At 46.0% G+C, this 17079-nt stretch overlaps 1 protein-coding gene across 4 annotated transcripts in view; it reads right to left on the bottom strand.

The window, feature by feature from the left end:
- Positions 1-1985: 1985 nt before the first annotated feature.
- The window catches only part of Lrp4 (LDL receptor related protein 4), a 53772-nt gene continuing 38678 nt past the window's right edge, over positions 1986-17079 (bottom strand). For 2 of the 4 annotated variants that reach the window (XM_087654660.1, XM_087654658.1), the window contains exons 31-38: positions 16489-16597; positions 14013-14157; positions 13626-13739; positions 13065-13200; positions 10080-10147; positions 9651-9738; positions 6945-7086; positions 1986-4379 (exon numbers count right to left, since the gene is read on the bottom strand). In XM_087654660.1, coding sequence (XP_087510786.1) covers positions 4047-4379; positions 6945-7086; positions 9651-9738; positions 10080-10147; positions 13065-13200; positions 13626-13739; positions 14013-14157; positions 16489-16597 — 1135 coding nt within the window. In that variant the 3' untranslated portion in view covers positions 1986-4046. 4 annotated transcript variants of the gene reach the window in all.

The following is a 17079-nucleotide window of genomic DNA, read 5'->3' as shown; positions in this document are numbered from 1 at the left end:
CAGAAACACCAGAACAGGGCATCAGATTCCATTACAGATGGTTGTGAGCCACCATGTGGTTGCCGGGAATTGAACTCAGGACCTCTGGAAGAGCCAATATACTTTTAACCTCTGAACCATCTCTCCAGCCCCTGCTTTATTCACTTTTTTTAAAGAGTCTCATTAGACCAGACTGGACTCAAACTCATGATATTTGTGTCCCAGCCTGCAGAGTGCTGGGGTTATAGGCATGTGCCACCACTGGTCTAGCTTATTAGAATTTTGTGGTGCCGTGTGTTTGTGTGTATACCCAGAGGACAAAAGACCACCTTGGGTGTCATCCCCCAGGAGCAATCTAACCAATACCCCTTCACATACACACTGAAATAGAGGTTCTCACTATCCTGCAACTTACCAACTAGACTAGGTCGCTGGTCAATAAGCCAGTCAGTATCTTTCCGGTGCTAGGATTCCAAGTGCATGTCATCATTTATGTCATCATCATCATCATCATCATCATCATCATCATCATCATCATCATCATTATCTCTCTCTCTCTCTCTCTCTCTCTCTCTCTCTCTCTCTCTCTCTCTCGGGGTTTTATTATGTAGCCCTAGCTAGCCTTGGATTCATTAGAACATGCTGGTCTACCACATCTACCACCGTGCTCACAGTGGAGCAGGTGGGTGGGGAAGATTCCATGGGCTCTGGGAGTCAAATGTAGGCCCTTGTATTTGCAAAGCAAGGCCTTTACTGACTGAACTATCTCCCTAGTCCCAGTTTGCTAGACTCGGACTCCTGTTCATCAGTATGGGCTTCAGGCTTTACATCTAGAGAACTGGAAGAGGAATCCTCAACCCTCCCCTCACACTCAACATTCTTCTTTGTAAATGAGGTTTTGTTTTCTTTTCAAAGAATGTTGGGGGAGAAAGGGTTTAGTTGACCTTGAACTATTCCATTGAGTTTTGTTTCTGGTACACCAGATCACTTGTCACTTAAACCCGAGTCTTTCTTGTTTTTCACTTTTTCTCGATCTTGTTCTTTTGGGAGAGTAGTGGGTGAAGGCGCTGCTGCTTGTCCCCAGATGCTGAGAGACCATGCATTGTTTAGGTGTGGGTGGAAGTTTGAGGGGGGACATTGTTTTTGCAACAGTTTAGGATTTAAAAAATCAACCATTGAAACTTGAGATTTCAGTGTGCGTGTTAAGAGAATATAGGTTTTTGGTTTACTTTTTGTGTTTGGAGACTCCATTTCTCCCCTGTAGCCTTGTCTGTCCTGGAACTTGTTCTGTAGGCCAGGCTGGCCTCGAACTCAGAGATTCTCCTGCCTTTGCCTCTAGTGCTGGAATTAAAGTTGTGTACTACCACTACGGGGCAGAATGTAGTTTTTTTTAAAAAATGGCTCCGTGTGTGTGTGTGTGTGTGTGTGTGTGTGTGTGTGTGTGTGTGAGTGTGTGTGTGTGTGTGTATGTGTGTGTGTGTGTATGTGTATGTATGTGTATGTGTGTGTGTGTGTGTGGTGCTGGAGATAGAACCTAATTCCCATTCCAGGATCTTTTTACACCATGTTGGGCAGTTTTACTGGTCACCATCATTGCAAGGCAAAGTCAAGTTCTGTGACACGGGAGCCCTCGATGAATGAAAACACAAGTAGAGGATTCATGGTGTACATGCCACGACACTAGCTTTTGGAGCCTGGAGATGTCTCTAACAATCATGATTGTGGTACCTCAGGGAGCTTCTAATGACCCAATGAGCTGCATCCAAGATGAAGCTCTCTGTCATCCGTCCTCTAAAGGAAATCAACTCTCAGTCCACTCTGTCCCCTTGATCTATGTTCTCAGGATGAGTTGAAACTCCACTACAAACCTCACACCTATTATTTCCCTTCATGGATCACACATTTCTGAAGACATTAGAGGTGACGTCCCCAAGTAGGTTTTCCACTGCATGGGTCTTCCCGATAGAGCAGGTGCAAGATTAGTCATGACTCCAAGCCAGCCAAAATAATTAAGAAAGCTAAATTTATATTAAATTATCATAAAGCCCTAAAATACTGAACATAGTGGTTAAATAACTCCAGAAAGTCCAATCTCTCCAGTGAGTAATGTTAAAATCATTACACATGAGCATGGGAAAATCACTTCCATTAGTTTAGGACAGAGAGATTTTGCCCTCTTTACAGAGTAAATCAGTGCTCAAATAGATATTCCCTCAAATGCGTCCTTTCTACATTCTGAACAGCCCGAGTGCAATAAGAACCTTGCCCTTTCCACTCAGGAGGACACCACACTCCTGTTTTCTTCCTCCTCCCCAGCTACGGGTTTAAAGGCTCAAATGTTGCCTCATTCTGTGTGAAATGTCTGTCTTTCCTCTTAAAAATGGCACTGTTCTTTTCTCAGTTGGTGTACTGGAAAAGGCCTTTGGCCTGCCTTGGTTCTCTATGTGTAGACATAGGTCTGGGCCTAGCTAGTGACAACAAGACTAATGGTTTGACATCTGTCTCCTACTCCTAATAACTGACCAGAAAAGATTTGATCTTGTCCTGTTTTTCATGCATATGCCTGGCTGCTGATCTCTGTGTAGCAATAACCATGAAAGATGTTTTAAGTCAGAAAACTTCCCCTAAAAACCCTCCCCTCCATGTTCAGCTCCTGTCAATCTCTCCTGTGCTTCAGTTTCTATGGAGAAGTGCCTAGACTTGCTCTGGACCTAATCTCACCACCTCTCCACTCCCTACTCACCACTTTGCATCTTCATTGAACCTCCTCACTCATCACTGGACAATGGAGACCAAGGTGATACAGGATCGGTTAGAGAAAACAAGTCTAGATTCCCCTCTCTCAGAAGTGAAACACTAGGATGAAATTCTAGGGCAGCACAAAAAGACTCTCAGCTCCCCTGAGAGAAGCCCTTGGCCTAAAGAAGCATGCAGCTAATGGTGGCACTTTAGTGTGGGCAGAGGCCGAGAAGAGTTGGCACATGACCTTAGTGCCCCAGGCTTGGGTCCCTGAGCACCTGAGAATGAACTCAAGAAGTTCAACCTCACGATACTTCTCCTGAGCCCCTGGGTGTCTTGTGTCTTTCTAGTTGCTCTTCCTGACCATTTAGGAAAATGTCTAGCCATTCTTTGAAAGGCTGTGATAGAATTGCTTCCCTTAGAGTCCCAGAGAATGGGAGAGAAAAGGGCAGAGTAGTGAGGCTCAGGTAAGATACTGTCCTTGATCTTTGCAGAGCTTCTTAAACGTTCTAGAGGCCTACTCTCCAAGGCCCGACCAATGTTCACTCAAGCTCACAGCATAGTTAAAGGCTTAAGAAAAGTACTGGCCAGTAGCAGCACCAGGAGGGAATTCCTATTAGTGAGTTGCCATGACAGAGGCCTCCAGTTACTGAAGGTAGATAGTGGCCCCAGACATTCCAGCAGGAGGAAGAAGAACTTAGGCCATACCCACACTTCACCTGGGTGAGGAGAACGTCCACTGCCAGCAATGGACGAGATCCCAGGGCTCAAGTGCCTTCCCCCAAAGGTTTTTCATAATTACCAACACTTGAGGCTAGAGGTTTCCCAAACACCCAGACCAGCTGGGCTGGTTCTTCCTTCTCTCAACCTCTATCCATTCATTATCTTTTACCTGTGACCTCCAGTCCCAGCCCCTGGTAGGCCAGTTCACAGAGAGGCCATCATGTCAGCTGTGATGGGGAAGACCAAAGTCTTACATCACCAATTGCATCGGTGCTGTGGGGCAGACACATAGGATGCCAGGGCAAAGGAAGATGCTGTGCTGACAAGGTATTACACTGAGCCCAGCTTCAGGGGGCCCAGGATAGAGTGCAAGAGGTGAAGTTCATGGTAAAATCCAGGTCTAAATTCTTGAGATGTGCCCTCACTTCTTGTCCCCAGGTAGTTTCAGACTCAGGTGAGTAACAGGTTCTATGGGGTCGTGGGAACACTTTTGGGTGGGAGGAGGAAGATGAGTGCACGGGAAAGGGCCCGTTGCTTTGTGAGCACAAGGATCAGAAGTCCACAGAGGAGAACGAACAGGCAGGCAGGGAAGAGAATGTGGGCACTTAGACCTGGCTTTCTGAGGAGAGCTTGCGTTCATGTTTCCAGCCTGTGTCTGGCAGAGAGCCCCGTCTCTCTGGAGTGGTTGCAGTGTGAACACTGCTACACTCAGACTGCTCTTCCTGCAGCAGCTGCTCTGTCTCCGTGTCATCTAGGGAGCCAGAGCTGGCCTGGATGGACACCGTGTCTGTCTTCATGCATACGTGATCCCGTAGAAGGCCCCCCCTGGAGCTGCGCAGTTGCTTGAGGTCACCCCATTCAGCATCATGCCCAGCCAGGAGGTGAATTCCCTCTACAATCTTGATCTTCTCCTTGGTGTAGCTGTGGTCAGGTCCACCCTGGGGTAGAAAATGGAGACACGTAGTTAGCTGGCATTCTATAAAGGATCTCATGGTGAGCTGAAAAATGGAAGCAGATGTGGCTAGGGAGGAGAAAACCCCCACAGACTGCTAGACCAATGTGGCCAAAGCAAATATGAGGTCCCACCCAAGGGCAACTTCGATTAGATAATTACATTATCACAGAGGGAGGGGCAAAACCATGGCTTCTGGTCCTACACCAGCCAGTTACTAGCTACGTTATCCTGAGCAAATTACTTAACACTTCTAGAACCCAGTCTTCCCATCTGCAGCATAGGAAAACAGCAGCATCTACAAGTTACCCCAATTGTTGTAAGGGTTAAGTGAGGCAATTCATGGGATACAACTGTTAGAGCACTGGACAGATGCAGGACACGATAAAACACTCTAGCTGTTGTTATATCATCCCATGGGTTATTAATGGGACATCACGCCAATCTAAGAACTCCAAAGCCATCCAGTATGCAACGCATCATGTGTTGTCTGTTACATCATCCTTGTGGTTTATTAATGGGATGCCATGCAGATATAAGCAATCAAAATCAACTGGCAAAAGCACTGTGCGTGTATTCAAATTTTTTATATGCTGGTTTGCTTTGAATAATCTTTTTGACCGTGATAAGAAAATTTGGGAGGTAAGATTTGGGGAGTGGGGCTTGGGAAATCATTGTATTTCTGTTCTTTTTTTTCTTTTTTTTTTTTAAGATTTATTTTTATTTTATATGAGTACACTGAAGCTATCTTCAGACACACACCAGAAGAGGGCATCAGATCCCATTACAGATGGTTGTGAGACACCATGTGGTTGCTGGGAATTGAACTCAGGACCTCTGGAAGGGCAGTCAGTGCTCTTAACCACTGAGTCATCTCTCCAGCCCTGTATTTGTGTTCCTAATGAACCTGTAACCTGTAACTCTTTGGGGGAGGATACTCTGGAACTGAGGCCATGGAGACCATTCCTGAGTGATTCCTGACTATGAGGATAGCTTTAACCTTGGCCTAAGTTTCCTCCTTATGTCTTCAAGGGCAGCCTCAGTCCTGACTTATGAGGTGTTCCCACTATTATCCTGGAACCACTAGGAGCAGTTGTAGCTTGGGTTCTGTCCCTGGGTTATCTTCACTCAGAGTCTCCAACCATTGCTTTCTGTTGGTAACAGTTCATTCCGCAGACATTTAAGGCCCTACATTAAACAGATGCTATGCTAAGCTCTTGATGATGGGCTCTGCCTTCTAGGAGTCCCTCAATCACGAAGGGACATAGAGTAGTTTGCAAGCACACATACAGACTCCCGTTCACCCAGCAAGCTTCCGGGCGGAAACGAGTTTGGAATAACATGCAGACGCTCTGAGAGTCTCATCACAGAAATGCACTGGGTAAGTTGGGGAGAAGCAGGGTACACGGCAGAGGTAGTTCTGGAAACACCATTTTCTCTACACACAGAGAGCAACGGGTACCTGAACTCAAGAGGAAATCAGAAGAGAAAGGGTGATAGGCTATCAGAGGGATGGAAGAGCTGCTGAGGAAAAAGCAGAAAACGAAAGAGGTCAGTTTTCTGTTTTTCTGTAGTGGGGAGGGATCTAGGCCCTCGCGCAGGCTGCTCGTGCGCTGAACTGAGTCCCGTCCTCAGGCCTGTTTTTCAGTTCTAATGGACAACCTTCATTGTGATTCTTTTCTGGGACACCCCATATTCTAGGAACTCAAGAATCCTCAAGAGTCTTTTTCAGAAATAGATTTCCCATTCCCAGGACTTCAGGTAGTCTTGTGAATTATAGTGGCAGCTTTTTTTTTTTTAACTAAAGGAATCCCTCCTCAATCCAGAAAGTATGGGATTTTTGTGGAGCATGAGGGTCCTGCTTGGTTGACTGCTCAAAGTCAGAGTGAACCGAGTCTTTTTAGGGAGAACTCTATGAAGGTTGCAGGATTTTCAGAAGAAAACAGGTTCCACCAGATTAGGAAACTCTTGACATCTCAGACCTCAGATCCCCCTCAGAAAGATGACTATTTTTCGTGCCTAAATATTTAGTAAATGACTTTGCACTGATTTAACAAAATGTTTTTAAAAAAATAAAAACATGTAAATATCCAGGTTTCTAGAAAAATCTTTTGAAACCTTAAGAACAAAGATAAAAACTAGCCATTCTCTACAATAGGTATTACTTTGCCAGTTCAGAGATAGAAAGAGTCCAGAAACCCTTGGGTTTTCGGGTGTTGTCTCAAAGAGCCCCCTTGATCGGAGGGGTACAGCACAGAGGAATGACAACCCCTAGGAGGAAAGCATCCACAAACCTGGAAAATCCCCAGGGAAATAGACACTTACTGCTTTCACACCTGAAATTTCTAGCCTTGCATTTACCAGGGTCCTCCAAAGATCGTAGAACTCTGCAGAAACCCAAACGGCACTCCTTTTTCTGTTCACTATTGTCTCCAAAATGGCAGAAGGGACACCACAGTCCCTACTCACCCATCCACTCAGGCAATTCAGTCCTACTTCCTCCCACCCTCTCCTCAAACCCCAGAAAAACCTAAGAGCTTTTCATGGTTACCTCTTTCTTATAGCACAGCTGATTATACATGGCTGGTTTGGGAGCTGCTTCAATTTTCACTTCCTGAGTGGAAGTTCGGTAGGAGGGGTTGCTGTAGGTCAGGTTTCCCATTCCAGGATCCGTGAATTTGGATTTTCTGTGTCTTCAAGAGGAAAAAGTGGGCTGAAATCAGTTGAGAATTTTATAGGTGTGATACTGGCGGGATGTAACCTGTGTGTGGGAAGCAGCCTCTCTGTAGGTCCCTGTGACTGTGTCTCCTGCCACCCACACCCTTCTGAATCCCGGCCCTTTACTATGGGCCGGAGCTGGTGACTCACTTCCAGTGAACCCATTATGCAAAAGACTGGATCAGCTTCCATCTTGAGTCCCTCCCTCCCTCCCTCCCTCCCTCCCTCCCTCCCTCCCTCCCTTTATATTTATTTATTTATTATGTATACATCATACAGTTTTCTGTCTGCATGTGTGCCTGGAGGCCAGAAGATGACCCCAGATCTCATTATAGATGGTTGTGAGCCACCATGTGGTTGCTGGGAATTGAACTCAGGACCTTTGGAAGAGCAGTCAATGCTCTTAACCACTGAGCCAACTCTCTAGCCCCCCTCCCTCCCTTTAAAGGGAGCAAACTGCCATGTTAGAAGTTGGCTTATAGAAAGGACCACAGGCAAGCAACAGATGAGGGAGACCTCCAACCAATAGCCAGTAAAGAACTGAACCCGGCCAACAGTAATTATTCCAGTACATTTGGAAGGATCTTTTTTTTTCCAGTCCAATCTTGAGATGAGGTCATAACTCTGGCTGTCACCCAGATACCTGTAAGAGACCTCGAAGCTGAGCGCACGGTGAAGCTGTGTCCAGATTTCTGATCCACAGGAACTGTCATCGTGTTAACTCACTACCTTTTAGGTCACTTGTGCAGGAGATGGACCTTTCTTTGTTCCAATCCCACCTCTGTGATTTACTAGCTGGAATATTGGTAGACATAATCTAATCCTTCTGAAACTCAGACCCTGTTACTGGGTAGGTTTATAAACAAGTTACGGTCATCAGACGGGAGGGAACCTTAATTGAGAAAATACATCTATGACAGTGGTTGTCATCAACCTGTGGGTCACAACTCCTTTGATGTGGGGATCATATATCAGAAACCCGGCATATCAGATATTTACATTAAGATTCATAACAGATATAATAGCAAAATTGCAGTTATGAAATAGCAATAATATAATTTTATGGTTAGGGGGTCACCACAGCATGAGGAACTGCATTAAAGGGTCTCAGCTTTAGAAAGGTTGAGAACCACAGTTTTCTATAGGATAGATCTGTAAGCAAGAGTCTATTTTCTTAATTAGTGATTGATGTAGGAGGGCCCAGCCCACCGTGGGTGGGGACACCCTAAGGCTGGTGATGTGGGTTTTTATAGAAAGTATGCTGAAAGCTGGGTGTGGTGTCATACATCTTTAATTCGTGCTATCAGGAGGCAGAGACGGATCCCTGAGTTTGAGACCAGCCTGCACTACAGAGAGAGTTCTGGGACAGCCAGGGCTACACAGAGAAAGCCTGACTCAAAAAAATAAAAAAAACAAAAAGAAAGACTTAACATGGCATGAGAAGTAAGCCAGTAAGCAGCACCTCTCCATGGCCACTGCACTGGTTCCTGACCCCAGGTTCCTGCCCTAACTTCCTTTGATAACAACAGTAATGTGGAATCAATAAACCCTTTTCTCCCCAAGTTTTTGGTCATGGTGTTTCATTACAGCAAGAAACTCCAAGATACCAGGTTAGGGCATTTATACTTTCCCATTAAAAGACAACTGGTAGTATTATTATTAATTTATTTTCAGATATTTTTTGTTGTTTGCAATGTTTAAAGTACTGGGAAGACAAAAGCAATTAAAATGATCCTAAATTGAAATGGCACATTGTGTCTTCTCATTACTGAGGCTATGGGGCATTCATAAAAAGGGACCTATCATGACTGGCCTTCCAAATGACCCAACAAGCAGCTGAAAGAGTCAGATGCAGATATGAGCACCCAACCAAAGAACAGAAGCTGCTGACCCCTCTGGTTGAATTAGGGAAAAGCTGGAGGAAGCTGGGAGAAGGGCAACCCTGTAGGAGGGCCAGCAGTCAATTAACCTGGATCCCCGAGATCTCTCAAATCACCAAACAGGCAGCATACACCAGCTGAGACGAGGCCTCCAACACATGTACAGCAGAGGACTCCCAGGTCTGGGTTCAGTCAGAGCAGATGCACCTAACCCTCAAGAGACTGGAGGCCCCAGGGAGTTTAGAGGTATGGTGGGGTGGGTGGGGCGGGGACATCCTTATGGAGACGGGGGTCAGGGGATGGCCAGGGAGAGGAATAAAATCTGGTGCGTATAAATAAATAAATACATTTAAAAAAAATGATTTCTGGGGAGCAATGCTGTGTTAGCCACGTTGTGGTAAAAGGTTGTGTTTGTGTGACAGGAAGATCATTTCCAATTCCAATGGTTTGAGGGAAAGAGAGGTATGGAAAAAGTCAGCCATCCAACAAGGAAACTGCTGAGGTTAGGACAAGGGAGGTTTCCACTCTCCTTTTTCTACTCCATCCAGGGGCCCAGAGGTGAAACAAGGCTGTGTGCAAGTATATTCCTCTTTAGGAGAACCCAGATAGGCTAACGGTGACCAAGGAACACGTCACCCCTGCAGCAAAGCTGAGGTTACCTGTATAGCATCAAAGCTGCAGTCACCAACAAAATCAGCAGGACGCTGAGGAGTCCACCAACGGCGTAGCTGACATGCAGTCCTTCACCTACAAGGGAGAAACTCCAGGTAAGGACTAGGGACCACCTTCTAGCTGCCACCTAAGTGGTGACTCTTAGGATTATTATTTCTGTGGATTCAGTCAAAGAGTTTGCCAACCCTATAAGACTCTTAACAAAAACTAGGAAAGAAATACACGGAGACTTAAGCCCATATAAAGCCACATAAAGTGGTGGTGTATCCATAGCTTGCTCTCAGCTCTTGGGAGACAAGGGACAGCAAATTGAAGAGTTTGAACCCAATGTGGCCTACGTGCTAATAAGTAGCCTTGTTCAAAAATAGGTAAACAGGAGAGTCTTCTTTTCCAAACGGTTCTATTCTCAGGCCTACCTGGAGCAGCAGGTACAGCTTCATTGGAATGTGCACAGAGGCCCAGCTGGGCGTCCCTTTCAGAGCATCTGTGGGGCATGAGAAAGAGACATGAAGCCTACATGGTCTCTTCCAGGAAGGAGGAAAGGGCTGTGAATGGGGCACTCAGACCGAAAGACTCTATCAAAGGGTCAGGGAGATGGCCCAGTAAGTAAGGCACCTGCTGCCAAGCCTGATGACCTCAGTCTGATCCCTGGAATCCACAGGGTAGAAGAAGAGAACCGAGTCTGACCTCTATGTGCTGGAATATGTGCCTCCAAAAAGTAAAATGAAAAAGACTGTGTGTTAAACCAGGCATAGTGGTGCAGGCCTTTAATCCTGGCACTTAGGAGGTAGAAATTGATGGATCTCTGTGAGTTTGGGGCTGGTCTGGTCTACAGAATGAGTTCCAGGATAGTGAGACCCTATCTCAAAAAACTGAGGAGGGTGTAGGGTGGGAAGAGAAGGAAAGGGGGAGGGAGAGGGAGAGGGAGAGAGAATGGAGAGAGAGAAGGGTGACGGAAACCACTTGCTATGTCATGTTTAAATACGTTTCAGTTATATACCTTTAAAAGTCGTGGTTTTAGAGTGAGCTAGACAGAGTTTGAAGGACACCAATTTAAATCTTCCTTCTACTACAGGAAGGAATGGGAACCATGCAAATCTGATTGGTTAGTGCAAGGTTAAAAAAAACTTGTTTTTCCTCCCTCCATTCTTTCACAAGGGACTGAGCAGACACCAGAGGGAGTGCAAAGCTGGTGCGCTTGCCGTGCGCAGAAGGTAGCTCTGGCATATTATGGCAGGCAACTGGAGGCACCTCCCAACGGTCTGGGGAAAGCCATGTAGACAGCAGAAGTGCATCTGAAACCAAGATACCATGACGTGTAACTAGAACTCCACTGAGGAACGTGGGCATGGGGAAAAGCTGTTATCCCAGCACTTGAAGGACCCTGGGTGAGGACACTCTAAGCTTCATAATGTCCATATTTGAAAAAAAAAATTCCAGGTGGAATGAGAGACGGGACAGGATCGATGTTTATGTATCAGAGAATGAGTAAAACATGAGGGAAATGCTAGTTATGATTGTTACTTTTGTTTCTTCAGCTGTAGGACAGAAGTACATGAAAATGTCCTGCTAACCAGGAAAAAAGAATAGAGAAGGCCTCTTTCTTTTAGCACCTATGTTCTGCTTAGTAATGTGTCATTTTCTTAAAAATTATATTCCAGCTAACATTCTAAATAGTCAAAACATGTATTACAGGCTATAAAGAACTAGCAGGGGGCTTATTTCTATGAGGATTAAAAAAACAAAACAAAACAAAACAAAACAAAACAAAACAGACAGCCCAAGGAGATGATTCACTGGGTTCTTGCTAGGAAAACATGAGGATCTGGGTTCAGAGCCCCAGCACCCATGTGAAAAGCTGGTCGCAGCAGCAAACACCTGCAATCCCCGTGCTGGAGAGGTGGAGCCAGGAGGAGTCATCGAGCTGGCTGGCTAGTCAGCCTAGACAATCCGTGAGCTCTAAGGTTAGGGAGAGGCCATGTGTCAAAAAAAAACCCCCAAAAACCACGGGAAGCAACTGAGGAAGACACTGCACATTGAGCTCTGGCCTCCACGTGTACATAGGAATGTGTATACACACACCTAGGAAAAAATGTCTGAGGAGATTTCAGATGTTTCCCAAATAAAACCAGGGACTAGGAGCACAGCTCAGCAGGACGGCTTGCCTAGCGTATGTGGAGTTCACATTTTGGCTTTGTGAACACAACAAAGGTTCTAAAGGAAATTTAAGAATAAAGATGATGGGGGTTGGGGATTTAGCTCAGTGGTAGAGTGCTTGCCTATCAAGCACAAGGCCCTGGGTTCGGTCCCCAGCTCTGAAAAAAAGAAAAAAGAAAAAAAAAGATTAAAGATGATGGCTAACATTTCAAAGTTAGTCAGAAAGGCACGTGTTCACACCTGGATGTTTGTTTTCTTTACAGACTACACAGAATGCAGAGCCCAGAGCCCAGAGCCTAGAGCACTGTCTGGGAATCACTGTTTCTGATGTCAGCTCAATGACCTTTTAAACTATAGTTGCCAGAGCATCAAATTTAATGAAATATATTTTGTGCTTGCTTTGAAGACTGTGTAAGGTTATTTGCTTATTTGATTATGGTATGTGTCTGTGTGTATTGTGTGCACATATATGTGTATTTTTTTGATTGCTGGGATTGTTATAAGCTAAGGCTATCACACTTAAGTTATAAAGTTATAATGCAGATTCTACTTTAGTGTTGTATTAAATATTTAACCTCAATCAGGGGTTTCTACTAGGACAAAACCTTAATACTAAACTAGTGATGTGAGAGCAAAGGGAGATGGACAGACGGGATGCGGGAAGGATCCTCCTGCTGAGGGATTTCTCTAGAAAGCTGTTTTTAAGCTTCTTTCTCTCAGAAATGGAAAGAGGTGGTTCAGTGAATGAGAGCGTTTGCTGTGCAAGCCTGAAGACCCAAGTGTGGGTCTCCGGCACCCATGAAAAAGCTCAATATGGCTGCACATGCCTTTGACACTGGTAGTGGGAGCACAGACAGGAAAATCACGGCCACCAGCCTAGCCAAACATACAGTGAGCTCCAGTTTCAATGAGAGACTCTGTCTTAGGGAATAGAAAGAGTGAACACCTCATATCCTCTTCTGTCTTCTACATGAGGCTACTTGTGTGTGCTCCCAAGTACACATACCACACACAGACAATTAAAAAAGGAAAAGGGATTCATTTGCAGCAATCTATATTTAAAAATCATCCTGTGTTCCATGTACTACGGACCGGTGGTTAATGATGCGATGTATCTCCCATCTGTCAGATTATGAAGCTGGGACAACGCTTTTCCACCAGCAGGGCATGGTCATCAGACCCTCAGTCCTGTAGGGCACGGCGATCAGAATCCAGACCCGCAATCCTGTGCTGTCCCTACTCACCTTCCTTCTGCCCCCTCTGGAGATGTGCGGGTCCTGGTGGTAGAAGAATGTAAGGTGGTGGGCAATGTGTTGGGGAGCACTGGGCTCTTTTCATTCAGGCTGGTAGCTCTGGGAGCAGGAGGCATGAGGCCAGGCACTGGAGAGAAAAGAGGATTGAAATGGGCTGCTAGAAACACACACACACACACACAGTTCAAGAGTAGCAGCTACAAGTCTTGACAGAATCTTTTAGATGCCTTAACCTCAGGCACTCATTTCTTGCTATACATTTAAAAGGGATTAGAATTTACTATTAGTGATTCAAGATAAAATCAGTGGCTCACAAACATGAGGAAAAGAGATGATGGTCTGGTGATTCCCCAGCCAGACATCGGGAGTCTAGGCTTCCGTTCCAGACCATGCCAGAGGCCAGACAAGCCAGGCCTGAGCATCACGAAGCCCAAGAATACTGTTCATTTACATGTTGCCACTCTGATGCTCCCTAGAGGAACACTGTTGAGGTTGCCATCCCCTCCCTTTCAAGGGCTCTGTTGTTCCAAGAAGCTAGTCTATCCGACTCACCGAGGGAGCAGGGATGACTGTCTGGCTCATCAGGACAGGCGCACACAAAGTCAGAGGCTCTGGCAAAGCAGAGGTGGCTACAGCCACCATTGTTCACACCACAGGCATTGGTCCCTGGAGGCAAAGCAGATGTGTCTGGTCTAAGACAGAATAGGGTCTCCTCATCTCTCACCTTTCAAAAGGGAGGCAATCCCAGGCTATCTCACTTCCAGGACAATAGAACAGGAAGGGGGTAATCACAAAGAAGGCAAAGATCTTAAAACACTCGAGCCCAAAGATTTTCTTGTGGCTCTAATATGTTGGCCACTAACAGTCCTTGGGATGACCAGAGTCGGTCCCACCAACTGTGTTGATGGTAGGAAAGGGATTCAGTTCTTAGGGGCCCACCTGTCTGCCGTTGAGGGGACACCACGATGATATCCATGAGTCCCTCCACATTGGCCAGCACTGTCTCCTTGTTGCGGCCTGAGTACTTGTCGACACGCTGGATGGATTTGGTCTGCCAGTCTGTCCAGTAGATCCACCTGTCCTGCTACTCGATAAGGAACCCAAAAGAAGACATATTCAGCAGTCAGACCCCACTCCTGTGCCTCAGCGTGTGCTATCCCACTGCTGAAATGCCTTCTGTGTCTGATTTCCTCAATGAATGCTGGGCACCCTCAGATATCACTGAGGAAATCACTCCCGACTCAGAGCCCATCAACACAGAACTCCTCTATGCTGCTCTGCACCATGCTGCTACTTCCACAGGCAGTTTTGACGCCGGGTAGAAACTTGTTAGTATTTCTACCTGTCCCGCCCCACTCAGATACTTGTTTTGTTTGATCGTCTATATTCTTTGTTTTTGTTTATTGAACTCTCCTGTAGCCTAGATGGGTCTCGAATTTACTATGTAACTGAGGATGGCTCTGAACTCCGAATGCTCTTGTCTCTACCTCCTAAGTGCTAGAAACATAGACACACCTCACAATGCCTAGCCTTTTTTTTTTTTTTTTTTTTTTTTTTTTGAGACAGTCTTGCTATGTAGCCCAGGTTAGCCTGGAACTCACCGTGCAGCTCAGGTAGGCCTCACACTCAGTAACCTATTGCCTCTTCCTCCCAAGGCTAGAGTTACAACCATTTCGTTAAGAATGTGCATGGCTGTGACACACTACAGCTTCCACAACAAGATTTTTCTTTTCTTTTCTTTGCGGGGTCGGGGGGAGTTGTAAGGGTAGAGGGTGGGTATGAGGGGATGGGGAAATGAGTGGGATTGGGGTGAATGTTGTAAAATTCACAGAGAATCAATAAAGTTTTCAAAAATTAAAATCTTAAATAAATAGATAAGTAAAAGGTATGTGCTAGCTTTATGTCCAAGTCTGCAGCACCGACCCGCAGTCCTCAGTCAAATGAGGGAACAGCTCACTACCAGCAAACAGGAATCCAGAGGCTCACTTCAGTCTTTGTTCAGAACCCTGACTCAAAGCCTCTGCTTCTTTACACGGACAGCTTCCTGAAAACGCACGGGAAGTGACATTCTCAGCCAAGGGCGAGAGGGGAAATGAAAGTATTATTCTCTTCCTCCTAAGTGGTGGAATGTTGGAAATTCTGGAAGACATTTGTAGATTGAGTGTTAGCCCTATTGCCAGGTAAATTCAGACAAACCCTTCGAGGTGGGGAAACATCAACTGCACAGTACAGGGTTGTGAGAGCGCTACAGGTTCAATCCTCAGGACTAAAAAAAAAAAAGACGATGCTTGTCTCATATAGCCCAGGCTAGCATCAAACTAGCTATGTAGCTGAGGATAACCTTGAATCCTCCTGCCTCCACCTCCTAATTGCTGGAATTACAACTGTGGTTGTAATATGGTAACATAGTTATGTTATGGTACCATGTTATGTGGTAACATAGTTCCCTCGGGTTATCCTGTTGTGTTGAATTACCCCCAAGCAAGGCTAAGAATAACTGAACTAGTTACATGTGGTAGTTAATCTCTGTTTTGATTTGAGATGGAGTCTTATTAAGGATCCCCTGCTAGCACGGACCAGCCTGGCCTTGAACTCAGAGATCGGTAAGCCACCCCACCGACTAGAGGGTTAATTGTGATTGTCGAGTTGATGGGAGACACTCTGAATGTGAGCAGGCGGGGGGGGGGGGGGGTCCTAGGCTGGATAAAAAGAAGAGAGGTAGCAGGGCCCAGCACCCACCAATGTCTGTCGTAAGGCACACCGTGACCAGCTGCCTTCTGCTCCTGCCGTCATTCTTCCCTGCTATGGTGGACTGAACCTTTGAACGGTGAGCCAGAGCAAACCTTCCCTTCCTTAATTTGCTCAGGCGTTCCATCACAGCCATCAGCACCAGTAAGCAATTAATACAATGCATCTGGTGTTTACCGAGTGCCACAGCCTATGCTATACCTGCACACTTCATATGGATGTTATTATTAAGCCAACGCGTTGTACAGGTAACTACAGCCTACAGAGGTTCTATGGCCTCTTATTCACCCAGGAAGGCTTCAGGCTCGTTCTGAAGGCATGCAAACGCCAAATAGCTGGCCACCTCAACTCTCTCACCTTTAGACATTCTAACCAGGAGCTTTCACTAAGTGAGCTAAAAGCACAGCAGTCGATTCAACCGGGGAACTTATCAAAATCCCACGTCCCTGGGCTCAATTACAAAGCAACTTCTTTATGGCCGGGGCCTTGGCACATGTGTGCTTCAACAAGCCCCGAAGCTGACTGTGCACCTCTGTCTGAGAGCCAGGCCCACAAATGACAGAACTTGGAAAGTGCTGGGCCAGCATAGCAGAGTGCTTAGTGGTTTAGAGTCCCTGGGAAACGCCCTAGCCAGGAAGGTCTAGTTACCTCTCTCCTGAGCCAGTACCTGTGTGAGGGCAAAGGGGTGGGACACATGGCTGACCAAGACCTGCCTCAGCTTCCCATTGAGGTCAGCACTCTCAATCCGATCCAGATGTGCATCTACCCAGTAGATCCTGCAAAGAGAAAGAGAAGGGGAACAGATGTTTCTTCTCCAGGAGCTTCTTGTTCCTCTCTGAGCTGAACTAGCAGGTGCCACACAGTCGGGGAACACTCCTGATGAGAGGCCACCAAGAGCCCCATAGCTAAAGAAACATAACTCATCATCAGGGAGGATGGAGCTGCTCTGGAGACACAGAATCTAAGACCACTTACAGCCTTTTCCTTGCCAACTTGATCATCCTTTGGGTCCTATCCAGAGATCTAAGCCAAAATTTTTATGAATGGTCTTCAGAAAAAGCTCAGGTCATGTGGCCCTCACCAAGGTTAAGAGGTCACCGTACCAATTCTCCAGGTGACCTGACCTTAATTATTTTCCTCTGCCCTCTCCCTTTTTTAATCTAGAGGAGAAATTGCCAATTCCAGTGCCTATGGCTTCCACATGTAAGCCACAAATCTAAGACCCTAAACGGATGTGGAAGGCAGGACACATCCTGTC

The sequence above is a fragment of the Rattus norvegicus genome, chromosome 3 (assembly GCF_021556685.1).
Source record: "Rattus norvegicus strain SHRSP/BbbUtx chromosome 3, alternate assembly SHRSP_T2T, whole genome shotgun sequence".
Taxonomy (NCBI): domain Eukaryota; kingdom Metazoa; phylum Chordata; class Mammalia; order Rodentia; family Muridae; genus Rattus; species Rattus norvegicus.
The sequence above is the reverse complement of the archived record's forward strand: the minus strand, read 5'-3'. Positions and strand labels throughout refer to the sequence as shown.